Source organism: Aphelocoma coerulescens, chromosome 1 (genome assembly GCF_041296385.1).
Source record: "Aphelocoma coerulescens isolate FSJ_1873_10779 chromosome 1, UR_Acoe_1.0, whole genome shotgun sequence".
Lineage (NCBI taxonomy): Eukaryota > Metazoa > Chordata > Aves > Passeriformes > Corvidae > Aphelocoma > Aphelocoma coerulescens.
In genome coordinates this window covers 76,406,324-76,425,267 of record NC_091013.1, presented here as the reverse complement: position 1 = coordinate 76,425,267, position 18,944 = coordinate 76,406,324, and the positions used below count along the sequence as shown (strand labels likewise).

At 39.3% G+C, this 18,944-nt stretch overlaps 1 protein-coding gene across 1 annotated transcript in view; it reads right to left on the bottom strand.

Moving 5' to 3' along the window:
• The window catches only part of CRYL1 (crystallin lambda 1), a 58,548-nt gene that overhangs the window by 27,257 nt on the left and 12,347 nt on the right, over positions 1–18,944 (bottom strand). Inside the window, exons 4-5 of the mRNA XM_069013809.1 lie at positions 8,121–8,282; positions 3,939–4,133 (exon numbers count right to left, since the gene is read on the bottom strand). Coding sequence (XP_068869910.1) covers positions 3,939–4,133; positions 8,121–8,282 — 357 coding nt within the window. The remainder of the gene's footprint in view (positions 1–3,938; positions 4,134–8,120; positions 8,283–18,944) is intronic.

Sequence of the window (18,944 nt, the reverse complement as noted above, 5' to 3'; positions counted from 1 at the left end):
GACCTTAAACAGACAGATGGGAGTGCTCCCAGTATCTGCTTTATCGTGGAATAAATGAGGAGCATGAGGAGACAGAGATAACTGATACAAAAATTTCCTGCCAGGAACACCTGCACTGCCCAAATGCTAGTGACTTGCAAGTCAAAGCAATCTTTGAAAAGACATCTTGTTACAAAAAGACTAACTCAGATCCAAAATGAAACATCTCTTTGTAGCACTCTTGCCTCAAAAGGAAGCACTTGCTTGAATTACATCTTTTAGCCCCATAAATGAATCCATGGTCTTTGCTTCTAAGTTCTTGTGAAGTCAAACTTCGGCATCCTGTAGTCTACATTCCTAATTATCCACATGAGCAAAGTTCGCAGCATTCAACTGTACATCTCCAAATAAGTTTTCTTTCTCCTACTTTCCTACAAATCAGATCTCAACTTTCAAGCCTATTCATTTTTTACCACTTTAACACCACACTTCCCACTCCCACATTCAGTCCGGTCCTGCATTCACAGCACTCATTTTGTGCCCAGCTGTAAAATCCCAGCCTCCCAGTGTGCGCAGCTGGGAAGCCCAGCACCTTTGGCAAAGACAAACTGTATCCTAATACTCAGGTTTCTCATTGCTACTTTAATCACTTTGCCCTGAATTATGCTTCTCTCTGTGCTTCAGCATCCATGCCACGTGCAATTTGAGCACTGTGTGGAGTCTTGAGCCTGCACCCAACATGCTAGCAGAGCCTTACCTCAAATTTCTGGCTGTGTTAAGAGTGTCTCCTACTCTTGGACCCATATGGCAGAAGTCAGTGAGCCCCACACAACATTCAGCAAGCAGATATATTTACCACATTTCTTTCTATACAGCTCCACCTTCACTTCCATGCTCTGTATCACAGCCTTTCTCCCATCACATGATTCCTCACCCAAGTCTCATCCATCCCAACACAGCACTGCTTAAGAAAACAGAAAGACTGGCAGGTTGTCAGCTTCCCAGATAGATTTGGGAACTAAAACATATTCTGCAAGCTACTCAGCCTATTTATGATAAAGTTTTCAAGATAAATGTTTTAAGTACAGCGTACTGCATGTCTGTCCTACTACCAATGACTTTAATAGTACATTAGTAGTTCAACCAGAGAAACTTCCACTAGTTTCTTTAATGAAATAAGCTCAACTGACTGAAAAAAAAAACCAAACCAAAAAACCCCCAACCAACCAAAAAAACCACAAACCAAAAAAAATCCCACAAACAAACAAACAAACCCCAGTGCTTCTTAGAGTAATGAAAACATTTGTTTGAGATGTTACTAATGGGAGTAAAACTTGATTTTTAGGAGTCTCTCAAAGACTGAGAGTTGGGGAGATTGACATTTTCAACAGTAAGAACTGCAAAGTGACTTCACAATCAGAAGTATGTTTCCCCATTTGGAAAGTGGAATTCACCAAAAGAAAATGACTTGCAATGAAAATTACTAAGTTGGCAGCACAACAGTAGAAACACACGAACTGCTCCAGGCCTGCAGCTCTCACCTATCTCCAGTGATTCTCCTCTCATCAAAGGCACTGTGCAGCCTGAAGTCACACAGCTGAAACTATACACCTTTGACAGCTGCTATTGTTCAGGCTTCTGGCATGGAAATACAGCCACCAAAGTTGTTACTGTTTAAATGTCTATTTGCCCGAAACTTAGTAAAATTATACAAGAACAGAACAACTGGGAAACTTTGATTTACAACAAAAGCAACTTTCTTTATCTGGCAGTCCTTCAAGCACTACTTTATTACTACTCACATAACCACCACTCCCAGAAAAGCATCCATGCAGGTTCATACTAAAGGTTTGCCTCAACTCAGTACCTCCTTTCCAACAGCAGCCCATGAAGTGTTCTTACACTCCTTCCACAGCAAGACCAAACAGAGAATGATACTTTCACTGACATGTACTGTACCGCCTCAGCTCCCAACAGTCCAGCCTTTGAGACTTTGATGCTGGAGTTTGCTTCTGCACAGTACAACATGAATGTGTCTAAATGATCCCTGGACCCATTCAATTTTTTAGCATCCTAGGTTACTATGGCAGTGGCTTCCACAACTGAGTTTATGCCCTCAGAGATGTGAAAGAATCCTGTTAGAGTTTTGAGGCATTACCTGAATGCCTGTGCTGACCAAGGGTATTTTATCAATGTGCCTACACATTACCAGCCTTACTGGTCCACAGTTTCCCATCAACTCTTTGAATTCTTATAAAAGAAGTAAAGATTAACTTCCATTTTTGCAGTATTGTGCTAGATAGTGTATAAAAAGGTGCTTAAATTAGTATTTAATCAACTTTGTATTTCAGTTTTGTGATCTTCAGAGAAGTTCAGTTTCTCCTTCACAGTCTGTCATTACTCATTTACTCTTTCCTCCTTCAAAAATCTTGTTCCCAGCATGACTTATTTTATATCAGATCTCTTCCTTTCAAGGAAAGGTTACACAGTGGGAACCTCTCTAACAGTGAATGTTGCAGTTGAGCTCGCTTTTTTCCTCATGAACTTAACCTTCCTTGCTCACAATTTTTTGTAGTTGTTTTTACATTTTTATTCTCGAAGATATTTTTTTTCACCAGTGTTTCTATGGTTTCAAAAATAATTTAGAGGCTAATTTAGATAGGGCCAGACTCATCAGTGGTGCCCAGCAACAGGACAAGGGGCAATAGGCACAAACTATAAACTCAGAAAGTTACATCTGAATAGGAAGAAAAAAACCTCTTTACTTGGAGGGTGACAGAGCACTGGAGCAGGCTGCCCAATGAGGCCATGGAGTATTCTCCTCTGAAGTTACTCAAAACCCACCTAGACATGATCCTGTGCAACCTGCTGGAGTACAGGGGTGGAACTAGATGACCTCCAGAGGTCCCTCCCAACCACAACTATTCTGTGATGCTATGTTACTGTCTTTTCTATCCTATGTTTTCCAACATGACTACAGCTTTCTGAAGGGGTTCTTCTTATCATAAACTTGAGACTTTGTATTAAAAGTTTAACAATAGAAGCCATTTTTGAAATTTAAATAAACGTCTCCAGTAGGAGATCAGTTCCTTCCTCACAACACTGTTTTACTTATTGTTATTCACCACCTCCTTTATATTGTTGTATTATGTTGCTAGTGAAAACCAACTACAGGTAAGCAAAATCAGTTCAGCAATTAGGTTTAAATACCTCTTTGGAGAAAGGGTTGCTTTGTTTACAATAATATTACCCTGGTTTTAAGATCTTTACCTATATTTATGTGCATGGTTGTTTTAAACAGCTTGAGAAATCAAAACAAAAATAAGTCCTATTAAAGCCCAGTTGAAACTCTTCTCAACAGAATAGCAACAGACATAACTCAGCTCCTGCTGATGAAAGATCAGACTTTTCAGCACAGAACAGGTAACTGTGGGAAAAGCTGAAGGGACACAAACAAATGATTCTCAGTTAGAAGTCTGAACGGGCAGGAGGAGGAGAAATCTGTCTCAAGTAACAGTTAAACCTATGAGTACAGTTCCTGAAAGGCCAAAGAGAAAACCATTTAAAGTATTTTCATGACTGCTGTACAGCAGGCTAACAACACTAGAAAAAAAACCAAACAGGAAATGATGAGAAGCCTACAAAAAAGAAAAATCAGTATTTTGATTCCTGTGCTTTTAAGATTATTCTTTTCATTGCCCTGAAAATAACACTATTCTGAAAAAAGAAAGCAGGATAAAGAATAATTGTTATGATCGCATATGACCTTGTTTTTGTCACTTTGGTTTTTATAACTGACATCACTTCTTACTGGGTTTAATTTACATTTAAATACACATTTTATGTTCATAAGGGACAGCTGAACAAAGATGACACAAACCTAAAGGACATTTAAATATACAATCTCACTTATCACATCTACAGAACTGACCAAGTACTGAAAAAAAAGATATACATACACCCACAAGTCTCCAAGCTTCACTTATCACTGCATACTGTAGTCGATTCAGAACAAAGCCCTCTATTTCTCTGTTTAGTTTGACAGGAGACTGACCAATCTTCTTCATCAGGGCGTATGTTCTCTCTGTAGTAGAAGGATCTGTTTCTGGATGAGGAACAATTTCAACCAATGGCACAAAGTAAGGTGGATTTACCTCAAGAAGAAACACAAAAGAAGAACATCAGCCATCAACAGAACAAGTTAAAATAAAGCATCCTTATACCTAGCACTAGCTTGCATAATTTCCAGTGAACACAGTAAGCCTGATATTCAGACCTTGAAAGACTTCACCAATCCAATAAAAGCTGGTGCATTAATTCAAATTAAAAGAAATAATTAAACTTGTACTAAATCAAACTCTGTTTAATCCCAGCAAAATTCATGGAGCTACACCAGAGATGACGGCACCCAAACAGTACTAGAAGACTCTATTCCGAGGTATTGAGGAACTGTTTGCTCAATACTCAGACTGCTTTTTGTTCTAAGACATATGGTCACCACCTGTCTCTCCAAATTAAGCAAGGCATTTCCTTTTAGACAGTCAGGAACTTTATAACAAAAGTATTGCTAAACACCACCTGTAAGATGCAACACTTAGCAGATAAGCTGCTACTGGCCCAAGCCTGTAAATATACGCTAAACACAGTAAAAGATATCACATGAAACATACTTTAAAAATGTTGCAGAACAGGTTACCTTCAAACACTGTACTTCGAAAAAAATAAATTACCTCTCCCTGACTCTTCCCAAATGTAATTTCTCATCAAGTCAAGACCTTTGTGTAATGTATTTTTGAAGTAAAAAACAAAAAGTCCTAAAGAACATCCTGGAAACAGCTAAAAGTTCTTCAGGTCATAGTGTTATAGATGGTAATGCTGCATGCATGCTCTTCCCAAAGAGCCTAACTGTCCTTCAGCTGTATTCTTAAAGGTATTCAATTCAGCCTTCCATCTAGTTCCAGGCAATAGAAGGAGCTAACATATAATAAATTACTACCAGGAATAACACTGACATTCAAAGGATGGTAATTAAGTACTGATTCTTTCATCATACTCCCTTAGAGTCAACTACTCTTAACTGTGCTCCTGTAAATGCAAGTACAGGATTTAATCACAACAACGTGCAAGCAACCTTTCCTCTCTGCATGTTCTCTCCTTTCAGTATTTACATGGTTCCCTTTCCTGCAGGGTCTGACCAACACAATCTGATGTATGGTACATCTGCTGTAACTACTGATGTAACACACTTCATTCCCTTTGGAGGGTCTTGTGTCCCAACACAGCCTGTCCCACATCAGTCTCTTTGGCAGTGCCACCACCAATATTGAGAACAGTGTGGTGGATGGACACCATTCAGCAGTGCCAGGCAATTGAGCAAGACCCAAAACACTGCAAGCACCAAGACATTCTCTGAGGCTTTTCTAACCCTTAAGTATATCACAGGTTCCAATCAGAAAGAGGCTATGAAAAATTTCTTCAAAGATTAGTGCTGACAGTGATCCTATTGAAATATTCCATTTCATGAATTTGGCACCGGGAGTATATGGGTGTGTTCGTGAGCACACTGAGGAGACATAGGAAGACAATGTTTTAGGAGTGAGAGAATAGATATTGATAAAAACAGAAAGTGGTAGAACATAGATGAAATAGGGAATGGGGAAAAGTTTCTAAAAATGGGAAGTATTTCAGAGAACAGAAGGTCACCTTAGTCTAACAAAGTGACAGCTAAAAAAGGAGACGACAAAGAAAACACCGAAAAGAATTAAGTTATACAAAAGCTGCCAAAAAACAAATATTAATTTTAATGGACCAGTGATCAGATTGGAACAAAAATTAGAAGACACAATTTCTAACAGGAGTAGAGGAATTAAAAAAATAATCTAAGAGAGAGAGTTTAATACAGTTTTAAAGTTATTTGATTACAGGGCGTCCTGTACAACAGGGGACTTCACTCAATGGCACACTCTCCTCTAGCTCCATATTTCTAGTTGTGTGACCTAGCAGGCATATGCATCCCATGAGAAGAGAACCACTCTGCAGCAGACCTCTACTGATCCACTGCCTGAAACTGCTATCAGAGAACAGCTGTACCTGTTTTCTATTGTAACATTAAGTATTGTGTGCATTTCAATCATACAGCTGTGCTATGGGATTTTTTTTTTCTAACTACTGAACCATGTTAAGCAAAGGGATGAGCTGCTTCTGCCCTTTGGGCACTTCATTTCATTTAACCTCAACACCCGCACTCACCCGTGCCAGAGGCTCTGCAACTTTAGCTTTTAATTTTTCTGGTATATCAAATTGCACACTTGTTTTCAGTGTCTGGCAGAGCTGCTTGCTTCCTGCAGCTACCAAATCCTACTATTGTGTTCAAGATCTTAGTAAAAAACAACACAAAACAAAAAAAAAATGCACCCAAAGCCAACAACTACTACAAAGCAAGCATGTTTCCTGATGCAGAGGCAGAAAGGCCCCTGGAAGTACACTGGTTTACAGCTTCTTCGGTACACTCAGTACAGCTGAGTAAAGCTGAGATTACTAAGAAAATAGTCTCAGTTGGACTGCAAAGCCATTTTGGAACAATTAGACATCTTAAGGTACTCCGGAGCATTTGCTTTGAAAAAAGACATATCCTTACAACAGCAACGTAGAAAATGTTTACGCAGAGACTAACTACCTTTCAAGGTCTGACAAAACCTGGTTTCAGGAGTGACTCCTATAAAGACTGCAGTTCAGACTAAACAAAGTCAACTGGTACAGACCAACTTGGGAAAACAGTAAGACAGAGAACAGTAAAATCAAAGACTGACAAACAGTCAGGCAGCCAGGAACTGGTTAAAAAAAGAAATCGTATCGTTACTTAATATAGAAATGTTAAAGAGATATTATCTCTTCTCTTGCACTAGAGAAAACTACAACCCTGCAAATAAGAGACAAGGAACTACTGAATTTTAGACTGGAGAAAGGCTAGATCTAGGCACAGATACATACTTTGACATTTGATTTTTTTTTTATAATTAAAAGGGATTGAAAACTAATTATACAGAAACAAACAAAACCAAGCCTTTTGTTCCCCTTGCCACCCAGTCACCCCATGGCACAGTGGTGGTGGTGGAGAAGTGTCAGAAAGGGACTGACCAAATGCTTTGACACTACAGTGTTAGGCTACAGGTAGCTGTAGAGACAAAGCAATGCTGTATTTTTGTATTCTTGAGCATGCCCAGGGAATTGACATTTACTTTACACTCTGAGGAGTGCCCTGGAGAGACATCATACAGTTACCAAATTGCAGAGAGCAGAGGAGTACCTTTCTTCATGACAACAGCCCTCTTAGCTGATCAGCTGACCACCAGACTAACACTGGGTTAACAAATTCATTAGCTTATTGAGTAGTGGAAAACAGAAGTGGTAAGAATCCCAGTGATCAAGACAAAATGCTCTTCCATGCTGAGGAGCATTGTGATAAACTGATGTCTGGCAGCTCCAAACAGATCTCTACAGAAACTCACAAGTGCTTTTGACCACTTTGAGGTACTGCTGCAACCTCTAGTCATTCCATTTTTGCATCACTGCCCTGTTCCAGTTGGTCATGAAGAATGCAAGTTCAACTCCAAGTCCAATTTGTTCCATTTCATCATTCCTTAATTCCTTTTTCAGGTATACTGCTTCTGCATCACAAGTCTGAAGAAACTGGAATCTAAATTTCCCATCTTTTATCAATATTGTCTGACAAGCACATGCAGCTCAGTGTTTGGATTCTTAATGTTACCCAGCAGAAGCTGAAAAAGGATACTAGAAAAGACTAACAATGACACAAGAAGAAAGTAGCTATGTTATGAGTTTGTACCCAAAACACAGAATTCCTACATTCTGAAAGCCAGTAGTTTCAGAAACACACAACAATATGAGCACACACAGAACATATCTTGAGCCAACAGTATGCAACATGCTACATCCTCTCAATTTAGTAGATTAGTGCTGCTGCTCACAGAACAACCAAACTACAGCTTTTTTGAAAAGTTGGCCCCATGCACACCAACAATGGCACACAAGAGCCCCAAATACCCTTCTGTGCCTTTCAGTCTGCAGGAAGGAGTTTGGGATGCAGTTTACACAAAAAAGAAACAGGCCATCATACTTACAGGATGTGACACGATGCACTGCTTAACGTGTTTAAGGCCAGTGAACAATTTGCTGGGTAAGAGACAAGAGGTCGAGCTGCTCAAGATAACACTGTCATCCACAATAAGATCCAACTGACCGAAAATCTTCTTTTTCAGTTCCAGGTTCTCTGGAGTACATTCCTGGAATAAAAACAAAAAAACAGTATTAGAAGTCATGTAGTTCAATAGTATCTATCCATACATTTCAGACTTCATTGATCCTATGCTGACACCTAGGAATTCAGCACAAACCACCTATTTTAATCAACCTAGATATACCAGTGAGCAATATACCATTGACACAAAAATATCTTCCCACAGTTTAAGAAATGGAAAGCCCAGGAGTTTATGTACAGCAGAAGATGAACCACCACAGCCCACAGGAGATTTAACACAAAAGAAAAGATTCTGCTTTATCTAAAATACAGACTTTAACTCACACAGGGAAATAACACAATACAGAGCATTAAGACCTGGTCTCCACTTTTTTTTTTTTTAAGAGAATCTCACATGATATAAGTCAATATTCTCTCTCAGACAAGATGGAAATGAACAGGTGTATCTCAAAAGAAGACAAACTTACAATCTCCAGAACTATGGCAGGAGATTCCAAGGTACAGCTCTGTAACCTGTACTTAAGCAATTCCTAGAGTTGCAATTGATGAAGATACTTAAGCATTTTAAGTGTGAGAGTCACTGAGAAAGATTTCTGAAGTAGAATGGACGCTATCAAAACTTTTCTCAAAGCTACTGAGTATGTTCAGCTGTACACTACGGTGTGGAATTTCATATGTATGAGCCAAGAGCCACAATCTACAGTCATTAGATTTCCAAAGTTATATCCTTCTGCCTGAAGGAGAGCATGCAAAGATCCACCAGTCTGGGAGGAGAAAGACATGGGATAATAACTACAGTGGATCCCATAAGCAACAGAAAAGTCTTTGGTCTTCAAGAAGAAAATGGAGGAACAAGGCCAGCTTGTTTTCTAGGGTTTTTGGAAGAGTTAAAAAAAATCCAAACAGGATCCCAATGCTGCAAAACCTCAGCTTTCCCCTTAAAACACACTGAAAACATCTGCTCTTTTCCAACTCTAACCTTCTCTCACCTGTCAGTACTTTGTTCTGTCCCTCCTGTTATGCTGAACTATACATGGCAGGGCTAGGAAAAAAGGCTACCCATTTAATATAATTCAAAATTTACATTCATGATCTGCAGCTTCAGACAGGCTCTGTGGCAGGAATGCCCAGGGCCAGAGTTTTTAAACCAATAAGTGGGTTAAAAGTAATTTGAAGTCTTAAAAAATAAGTTGCATGGAACAGTACTAAAGGTTCCATGATGCAGAAGAGACAAACAGGGTCATTTAAGAACTCCAGATAGAGCCCAAAGTATTAGACGGCCTTATCAAAACAAAATGATACTCTGCTCATAGTTCCAGAATCCCTGCTTGTTAGTTAGGTTTAAATAGTTTCTTTTAGTGAAGCCAAAGATGACGAGAACTCTGCAGATACTGTTCAAGCTAATAAAAGAGCTGCTCTGAATAGGTTTGTGAACTTGAAACTCTAAGCCTGCTCTCACATCAGATGATAATCAAAAAGGCAAACTCAAATCTGCTGGAAACTCAAACCTGCCACAGTTATGTAAGGTTTCCGAATGGGCCATTTGCTTGGAGTTTCTTGTATAGTGTCACAATTGTATTCAGGTTGTTGGACCACTGCAATAAAGTTTCTGTTCTCAAGCACACAATTATATTCTCAGAGACACCAATTCCCTGAAGAACAGGGGGAAAATTAAGACCTAAACAACCCATTAAACAGGAACCTCACTTGCTGACAGTTATGGAGCCTGGAGAGGTCTGAAGCTATTCTGTTTACCCTGAGAAAGAGAAGATCAAACAGAGAGCAGGTAAGATACAGGTTTAAAGCTACCACAGTTTCTCTCAAAGAATCAGTGCAAAAAGGTTAGCATGCCCCACTATGCATTTTAAGTGACACTGTATATTTCTGTGCCCTTTTCTTAGGGAAGATCATACTTCTCATTTGCAGTGAACAGTACACCTTTATTCCAAGGCCTGGTCACCTAAACAAGGTTGCTATAAATCTGACTTCCAATTTAAACTTTATTAGACATCTCTTAACAGCCTGATCAAAACACAACAGCTGTTAATTTTTAAAACCCATCTCCTGGAAGTGTTGTATTGAATTAAAGGCTTAAAGGTAATAAGAATTACACTATTCAAATATATGTTCAGAGAACATACAGCAGCTACTTGAACCAGTTTATGAACTCTTAAAGAGCTCCACAAGATAAATATATGCTAGACTCCCTCCCTAGCTAACTGATACACCACATGATTGAGGTCTAGTTGCCCCTAATTAGGAAGCTGCAGTCACATGACACAACCCCTGAAATGCCAGGAAAGCCAGTGAGTTTTATCTGTTTAAATCCAGTGTCTCTGTGTTTTTGCATAGGCCTTTCTCACCATGCTATCCACCATCTGTGCTCCCACATGCATCCATGCTCATCTAAATGCACAACTTCATTTTCCTATATTTAAGTGCTGGCATCTACCCAGATTCTTCCCATCCATTCTCAAACATGCCAAGGTAGCAAATCCTCTGTACCTTCTAGGAAAACACTCCCCAAAACACTACCTTGCAAAATACCTTTTCCTTATACTATCAATGAGAATTGCTGCTGAGCAACTTATTAGTACTGGGAGGCAAAAGGAACAGACTATGGCCTGAAGCAAAGTCCTGCAACACAGTGGTACGGTTCTAAAATAAGTAAACATCCTACACAAGCAGTATAAGATGGCAGTGTAAGATGAAAGCCAGATACTTAAACTAGCATGCAGAAAGTCAAAGATTAGCAACCAGTCAGCAACAAGCAAGCCACCTTCTGTAAGATCATCTGGAGATGCTGTCACACAGAGCAGCATCAAGCCTTCCCAATAACGAGTATGGAGTCTGATGGTAGTCACCAGCATAAGGAATTGCTGAATAAAGTAGTCGGAAAGCCACAGTTGCACAATAATGAATTCCTACCTCCTGACTAGATGCTGTCTGCTGCAAAGTCAAAACATAAACAAGCAAGTGTTTCTTCCCTGGCAATCTTAATATGAAGATTTATGATAATATACATTCCTGCAAGCAAAGATAAATCTGTCCTGAGCTCTCCTAGACCCCTCTTCATTCCAGGAGTGTATCCCATACCATGGGGTGCTTCCAAGTAGATTTTGGCCCAACGAGCCAAAGTTGTCTCTCCTGAAGTCTAGAGCTGTAACCCCAGTTTTTGTCTTGCTTCTCCTCCCAGGATCCTCAACTTCACCATCTCATGGCCACTATAGTCAAGACTTCCCCCTGACCTTCTCATCTCCACCCAGTTCTTCACTGTTTGTGAGGTCCAGCACAACATGTCCTCTCTTCTATTCCTCAACCACCTGTGTTGAAGTTACCATTAATGCATTCCAGAATCCTTCTGAATTCTTTGTGCTCTCCTGTGCTGTCCCTCCAGCAGATACTGATCTTGTTGAAGCCCCACCATGAAGACATGGGCCTGTGAATGTGAGGCTTCTGAAGAAGGCCTTTCCTTCCTGGTCAAGTGGTCTGTAGCAGATGTCTACCACAAAGTCTCCCGTACTGGTGGTCCTGATAATCTTGACCCATAAGCTCTCAATTGGCTCCTCAATCACACCAAGGGAGAGCAAGAAATACTGTATTCCCCTCCCACAGCTATTCCCCTCCTACCCTCATCTTGCACCACCTAACCCAAAGAGTTGCATTTCACTGCCATGCTGCAGCTGCTACAGCAAGGGCACCCTGTGCCCTTGCCCAACCATAACTGAGGTAGAAAATTATTTTCTAGAGTTCTGCAACTTCCCTTTTCCCAGTAAATTCAAGAAGGTTTTAAGGAGCAGGTAAACTGTTTAGGAGCCATGACTACTTTGACTGCAACAAGAATGCTCCTCATCTTCTGCAGATAAGTGAGGATGTCCAAACATGCCACAAGCCCCTGCTCTGTTTACACACATATAAAACTTGGAGCATTTTAAGGAGCCTCACCTTGTCAGTGCTGTGATTTAGCTGACATTTTTAAGGCCTCCTGTAAAACAATTTCCAGAGTCAAGCGACAGCAATCCTCTCCTCTCACAGAATGAGGCCATAGCAGCAGCTTTCAAAGCACAGAACTATCCTACAAGCTGGACCCAGACTGTCAGTACTCCTGCAACAGGAACCACATTATGTCCAGCTTTTTATGGGAATAAAAAGAACTTCACAGCATTAAGAGACAAAGAGTTCTGCATCTCAGAAAAGGAACTGTTCTGAAAGCTTGGTGCCTAATACATTTCTACAAACACTTCCATTATCTTCTATAGTTATAATCCACTAGGAAAAGAACTTCACAGAGAAGACAGGCATAATTGTTTTATTTTCAATCTAACAAGCCACTTGAGAATGTTTTATTTCTAAAATAAAGCCTGATAAACAAACCTACAAAAAGCTTTGGCCTGTGGATTTTTATACATATAACCTGAATGCTGTTTAAGACAGACATTAAAAATCCCTGAAAAGGAGACCTGCAAATTTAATGAAATGGAGATTCCAAATCACTATTTATAGATAGCAACTGTACAGTCAAATACAACTTTCCATAGAATTTTACTACATCTAAATAATATAATAAAGGATTCTTGTAAAAGCCTCTTTGGAAGAAGTATATATGCTAAAATAAGGTCTCTGCAAATTAAACTCTACAATTTGAGAACCAGTTCTGTTTCCCCCAATATCACTGGCAAAGTTGAGGTTACTGAAGTTACCAAAGCAAGATTCCATCTATTTGCTCCATCCTGCATACAGACCGCTGTGTTTCAGTCACCATTTTATTGAATTCACATCAAATTATATTTTAAGCAAAAGAGCATTTAAAATGCTCACTATCATTAGTATTTCAGTCCTAATTATTATTATTTCTCTTTAGGTTTTTATGTTGACATAGTAGTATGTTCTGTTCCTGCACAGTTTAGGTCTGTATTTCCATTCTGGAAGAGTGAAGATGCACCTTCTATTAAGGAAACTTGAGCATTTTTCTATTGTATTCCATGTCAGACACTGAAGTGCACTATAGTCAGTCAACAAGAGTCACACACATGAACCTGGGAAACTACACCACCTGCAATTAAAAAATGTGACATTTTGACAGCAGAGACTGGGAGTTCACCTAGTGAAACACGCAGAGACATAAAACTGTATTTATAAAATCAGAACAAATTATTATATCACTGTATCAATTTTGCTTCTGATATTGTTAACCATTAGAACTTACCTCAAATATTTTTTTTCATACATTGAATAGGTCTAGTAATTTCACAAAATTCAGAATCATTACATATTTTAAATGCAAATACTTGAAATCAAGTATTTTTCGACTTTTCCATCATGCTTCCCTCATGCATATTTTGAGACTCTTTAGGAATGGATAGTATGTGGATCTAACAGTATACCAAGACATTAATTAAGACAAGGTGGCAAACAAAAATTCATTATTTCAAACTTCAAAGATGGTGAAGGGAAAACATATTTACTTCAGTCTTTTTTCGTAAAGTCTTGCTTTCCTTTTTTATCTTTGAGGATAAAAGCAGGGCCAGCAGCTGGGTAGGAGGCACACACAGATTTGCATGGCTTTGGGATGAGACACACACAGAGCTGTTATTGAAGGAGGCCCCAGGCTGTTGCAGACCTTTCAGTGCAGTGTCAGGATTTTGATCAGTTAAAATGAGGAAGAAGAAGGAAAAAAACAAACCAAAACAAACCACCACAAAACCCCTGAAACACTTGGATGTGATGCAGAAAACCAACCCAGTGGGATACAGAGAGGGGAACAGGAGCTCATCTGGGCTGTCTGCCCCTTTCCCACAACAGATACTCATTCCACTAAGCGGGTACATAACTTCCTCCAAGATGGTTTCAAGTTCATGAACAAAAACCAATCATTAACAAAAATATCTTCAGCAACAAAAGCCTCCTTAGGTGTAAACCAACTCTAGTTAGCCCAAAACAAGCCACACAACCTTGGCAACCAAGACTTTTATTTTGAACCTGAACTATCTTGCTAACTACTGCTATCCTGGAAGCCAAGGGTAAGAAAGCATAATAAGGACAGCAGCTCCCTTAACTGAAAAGCAGACTGGCCATTAGGAATGGCAGGGCCACATAATCACCATGTGACACAATTATAAAAAATATGAATAAAATACAGGCATGTGGGCTTCACATCCCAGGGCTTCAGTTACAGACTTTCTGTGGGTTATGTATGGACTAGAGCAAAATGCTAAACGTGGGAGGAGAGGAATCACACCACAAGAGAATTTTAAGAACAGGTTAACACATTTTTGATAGACAGCTGTCTAGGTATGACTGATCCTGCCTGCCTTTGGTCTCATCAGTAGATGAGGAAGCTCATTGTAAAAGCATCAGTTAAAGCACCAGCATTTTCATGTAATCTAATTTTAAAAAATAGTAATTTAGGACAATAAATCACTTTAGATCTAGAGTGATAACTTCTTATTTGTCTTAAACAAATGAGCTCATACAAGTGTGAAATCTGATGCTTCATAAATCAGTACCTCTTGAGTGACATGAAAGACTGTTGACCACATGATACTGTGCAAGTAAACAACACTGAGGTGAAATCCAGCACTTGGATGGAAACATTTTGTACTTTCCGACATTTCATAAACATACTCTGCTAAAGAATCTGAGCAATAAAAATATCAAGTTACTGTCATTTTATACTGTTCAGGATAAGTGACTGAATTACAAGTGTCTGTTCAACCTTTAGTAGAAAAAAGCAGGATTTGCGGAGGTACTAGTTTTCAGAACTACATTTTCTAAAATCAAACTTGCAGATTTGGGAGGGTTTGGGGGGTTCTGTGAAGGGCTTTTTGGCTAGTTTTTTGTTTAAAACAAATACAGCAAATGAAGACAAGTTTTGCTTCATCTCCTGTTAGTACCATGGCATGAAAAGATCCACCTTTTTCCATGATGTTCACATATCCTACAAAACTTTCAAAAGACAGACAGACAAGTCGATCAGGCTGCTACAGATGAAGATCCTTTTCGTTCCCTCAGGAAAGGGCAGTAAGATCTCAAACAGGTTGAGTGACATCCTCCTCCCCACATCTTCTCCCAAAGAACTAGATTTTCTCTGTTTTCTTCTACCCTGACCCCATCCACCCTGAAAAATAGGGAGTGATACAGGAAAGGCAATGGAGACACAATACCGCCCCAGAAAAGGGACCAGGGAGCAATGGAAGATAACCTGAAGAGCAAGATTTGTTGTTGGGCAGGATGATAGTCTTGGCAATGACAACCTCCTGAAACAGGGACCAAAACCATATTCAAGACTGTAATGGTAGATGACACCAGCTGTTATATGCACAGAATAGATGGGAAATGAATGTCAGAAAATTTGGAAGGATGTAAGTCCATTCAGCAGCAGCACCACTGCAGTGACACTGGGAAGCTGTTTACCTAAACATCATTTTTCAATTCAACTCAGACACGACTTCATGAAACATTTTACAGCAAGTCTTTAAGATCCGATCATTTCAATCTTTAAAATTAGAAGGAATTTTCTCAAAACAACTACAAAGACAGCAAGTCAGGTCACATGCTTAAAACCTGTTCCCTCAAAAGCCAAAAGAAAATTTCTGGTGCCTCAGGCCAGTGTTTAAGCTCAGTAGGGTAAAACCAGGCCTAAGGTTATATTTGCCCAGCTGAGAGCAAACAGACCCATGTTTGTCTGTCCAGGGCTCAATTCAGAAGAAGCCATGTTACTGCAATGCTTGTACATTCTGCCTGCCAGCAGTTTTGTTTTTACAGAGGTATGTGACTAACAGAGCCTCCAAACCAGTATGGTCTTCTAGCCTGTGAGCACAGGGCAGCTGAAGACATCTTCACCCACTGTCTGCAGACATTCCCTCATCCCCAGAAGCAAAAGGGCTCTTGAAAGCCGTCAGGAAAGTCAAACAAAAGCTATGAGTAGAAACCGGTACCAGACAGTCAAAGACTAATTTTTATGACCAGAGACACAAGACACCTGTTGTCAAAGCTCCAGTCAATGCTAGTTTTGCACCCTGAGGCACCACCAGACTTTTTGAAAGCTGTTAACACTGTTTTTAAAAAATATGTCTAACTGGAAAAGATAAAGGAGCCAGCAAGATCTAAAAGATACCGGGTTGAAGATCTATCAGTGTCATTATCACAAGCTTCACAGTCTGTCTGCAGGTGTAACCCGGGAAGGAGGAGAGGGGGCAGAACACCCTCTCTTTTTAAAGGGGTGGGCGGGAATGAAGATACTGTTCTAAGGCTTTTAGGCAGTGTTCTTTTAAAAGTAAAAAGGATAAATACTTTAAGAACACAAGGTGAAAGTTAAAAGCCTTAACTTCATTCCCTTGCCCAGTCTGCTCTGTTCAATGCCACAGCACAACAGATGGGTTCAGAGATCATCTCTCAGTCACCTTTTCTGTCCATCTTCAACCAGCCCGGCCACTCCTCACAACTCACCAGAATACACAGCAGCCCAGGTGTCAAGAGTAAGATCTTAGCAATAGTTAGCCATCTTATCTTTCTCTGACAGCTAGTAAACTCTATTGTTCAGTTAGTAAATCGTTTAATTTAAAAAGCTCGGGTTTTATTTTACTAGTGTTGTGGTAAGAGATCATATAGGTGCTGCACTGACTTCTGTTGATGCCTTAGGTTTTAACTTTAATATTTTTCAAATTCTGTACTGCTTAGTGTGTAACTTTGAAAGTTTCTTGTAGCCTGTTAATTTCTGCTCTTGTGCTAGGTAAACATAACAAAGCCTCTCTGGGCCTGCTCTTCAAGGACACTTAGGCTGTCCTAGGCCCAAAAATATAAACCAAAGAGCCACTAAGAGGGGCGAGGGGGGGGGGTAAGCTGAGGGGAAAACTGAAGCTTTAATTGGAGAATTAACCCTGCTATGCAAATGAACCAAACCTATAAAAGAGTGAAGAACCTGTGACCAGTCATCCGTCTTGGGGTCCATTTTGGCAGTACCCTCTGGCTCCCCAGGGTGTACCTTTGAAGGCCTTTCAAATAAATACCTACTTTTATTCCCTTACTCCTGTCTAGTCTCTGTTTCTAGGAGGTCTCTTAAGGCATCACTATTCAATTTATATTATTTATGAACTAGACAGATTTCCATTCAAACCTAGTTTTAATATTCAAAGGAGCACTAAAATGTTCAATACCTAATAGTCACACAAGGATAGAAGACAAAAGTCATCATTTATTTATGCAGGAAAGCTAAGAGCACAACAGTAAGAAACATTTAACTCATCCATGATAGCCCATGACAGGGACATAATAGTACAAACATATCCATTAGTTTATCTCCATGGAGTTTTCAGCTAATGGAAAAGTTATTTCAGAATTAAAGTTTCTAGTGATATAAAAACTTGCAGTGTACATGCACCTACATGCTAGAGGTTATGATTCCAAGTAGCACAGGAAAGTTCTGAGAAGTGAACCTGTGTGAATACTCAGGTTGAGAGCAAAACATGGACTGCTTTCCTTCTGAAGTTGATGCAAAGCACACTACTCAAGACAAGTTACATGAAAATGCTCAGAAGAGAAAATATATAACCTTTTAAAAGGTTCATGACATTACTTATATGAATTTTCTTCTCAGTCCTCCTAATTATTTCTTGCATCTTTTTCCCTTTTATATCTTCACTGATATAACTTAGGAAGTTCCACTTTTTACTACTTTATCCCACCTGTTTTAAGTTACATCCTATGAAAATTACATAGAAGGCAACTGTCTGAAGAATTTACTCACGGACGGCAAACATCAAGAAGTTTTTTAAGCTTTAAGTGGACTTATTCTACAAAGGCCAAATTTGAAAAGAAGTTAAGATTTAACCAACTGAAATCCAGGGTAAAGAAATGCAATTCTCATGAAAATTTTCAAATAAGCTAATCAGTAGGTTATATAATTAAGCATGAAAATTGAATTCTCTATATCCAACTAACATAAATGCAACTGGAATCTTATTTTTTAAGTAACTAAAAGTCAGAACACTTGTACTCACAAGTTACAATTAGTACATTTTGTCCTTCCAGGTTCAAAGCTGCCCTAAAGCAGCGTTTCTTAAGTTTAATATGGTTCAGCCATAATGTAGTCTGCTCACTGCTGAAATAAGGCTGTGAGCCTAGAATTAAGATTGTTTCATTCTATTCCACCACCCTCCTTTCAAGAGAAAATTAAAGTCTATTTCAAATAAGTTGCCTGCCCACTTCCACTATGCGTTTGTTAACAATTTGAATCAAACCAAACTTTAATGGTATAGTTTGGAGAGTTGATACAAATAGTGCCAACCATGTTTCACACATTTGACTTGTTATCCATGGGCATACTGCAGCCATTCATTTATTTTTATTTATATACTAAACAACTACATGTTTAGAGACATCAGGAGGCTAAGGTAACATAAAATAGCAGCGGAAAGCTGGAGTTATCCCAGGTACATTGTTGTTGTTTGGAGACTACCAACACAACACTGCTGCCTTCAGCTACCTGAAAGGAACACACTGGTTCTCTGAGGTGCAGGCTGATAGGACAGAAGGCAAGAGACTGAAGTTGCAAGAAGAGACTTCAATTAGATATTAGGGAAAAGTTGCACAATTACAGTAATCAAACATTGTAACAAGTTACCCAAAGAGACCAGAAGTGTTTATCCAAAACTCAGCTGCAAGAATTCTGCGCAAGTTGATGCAAGTT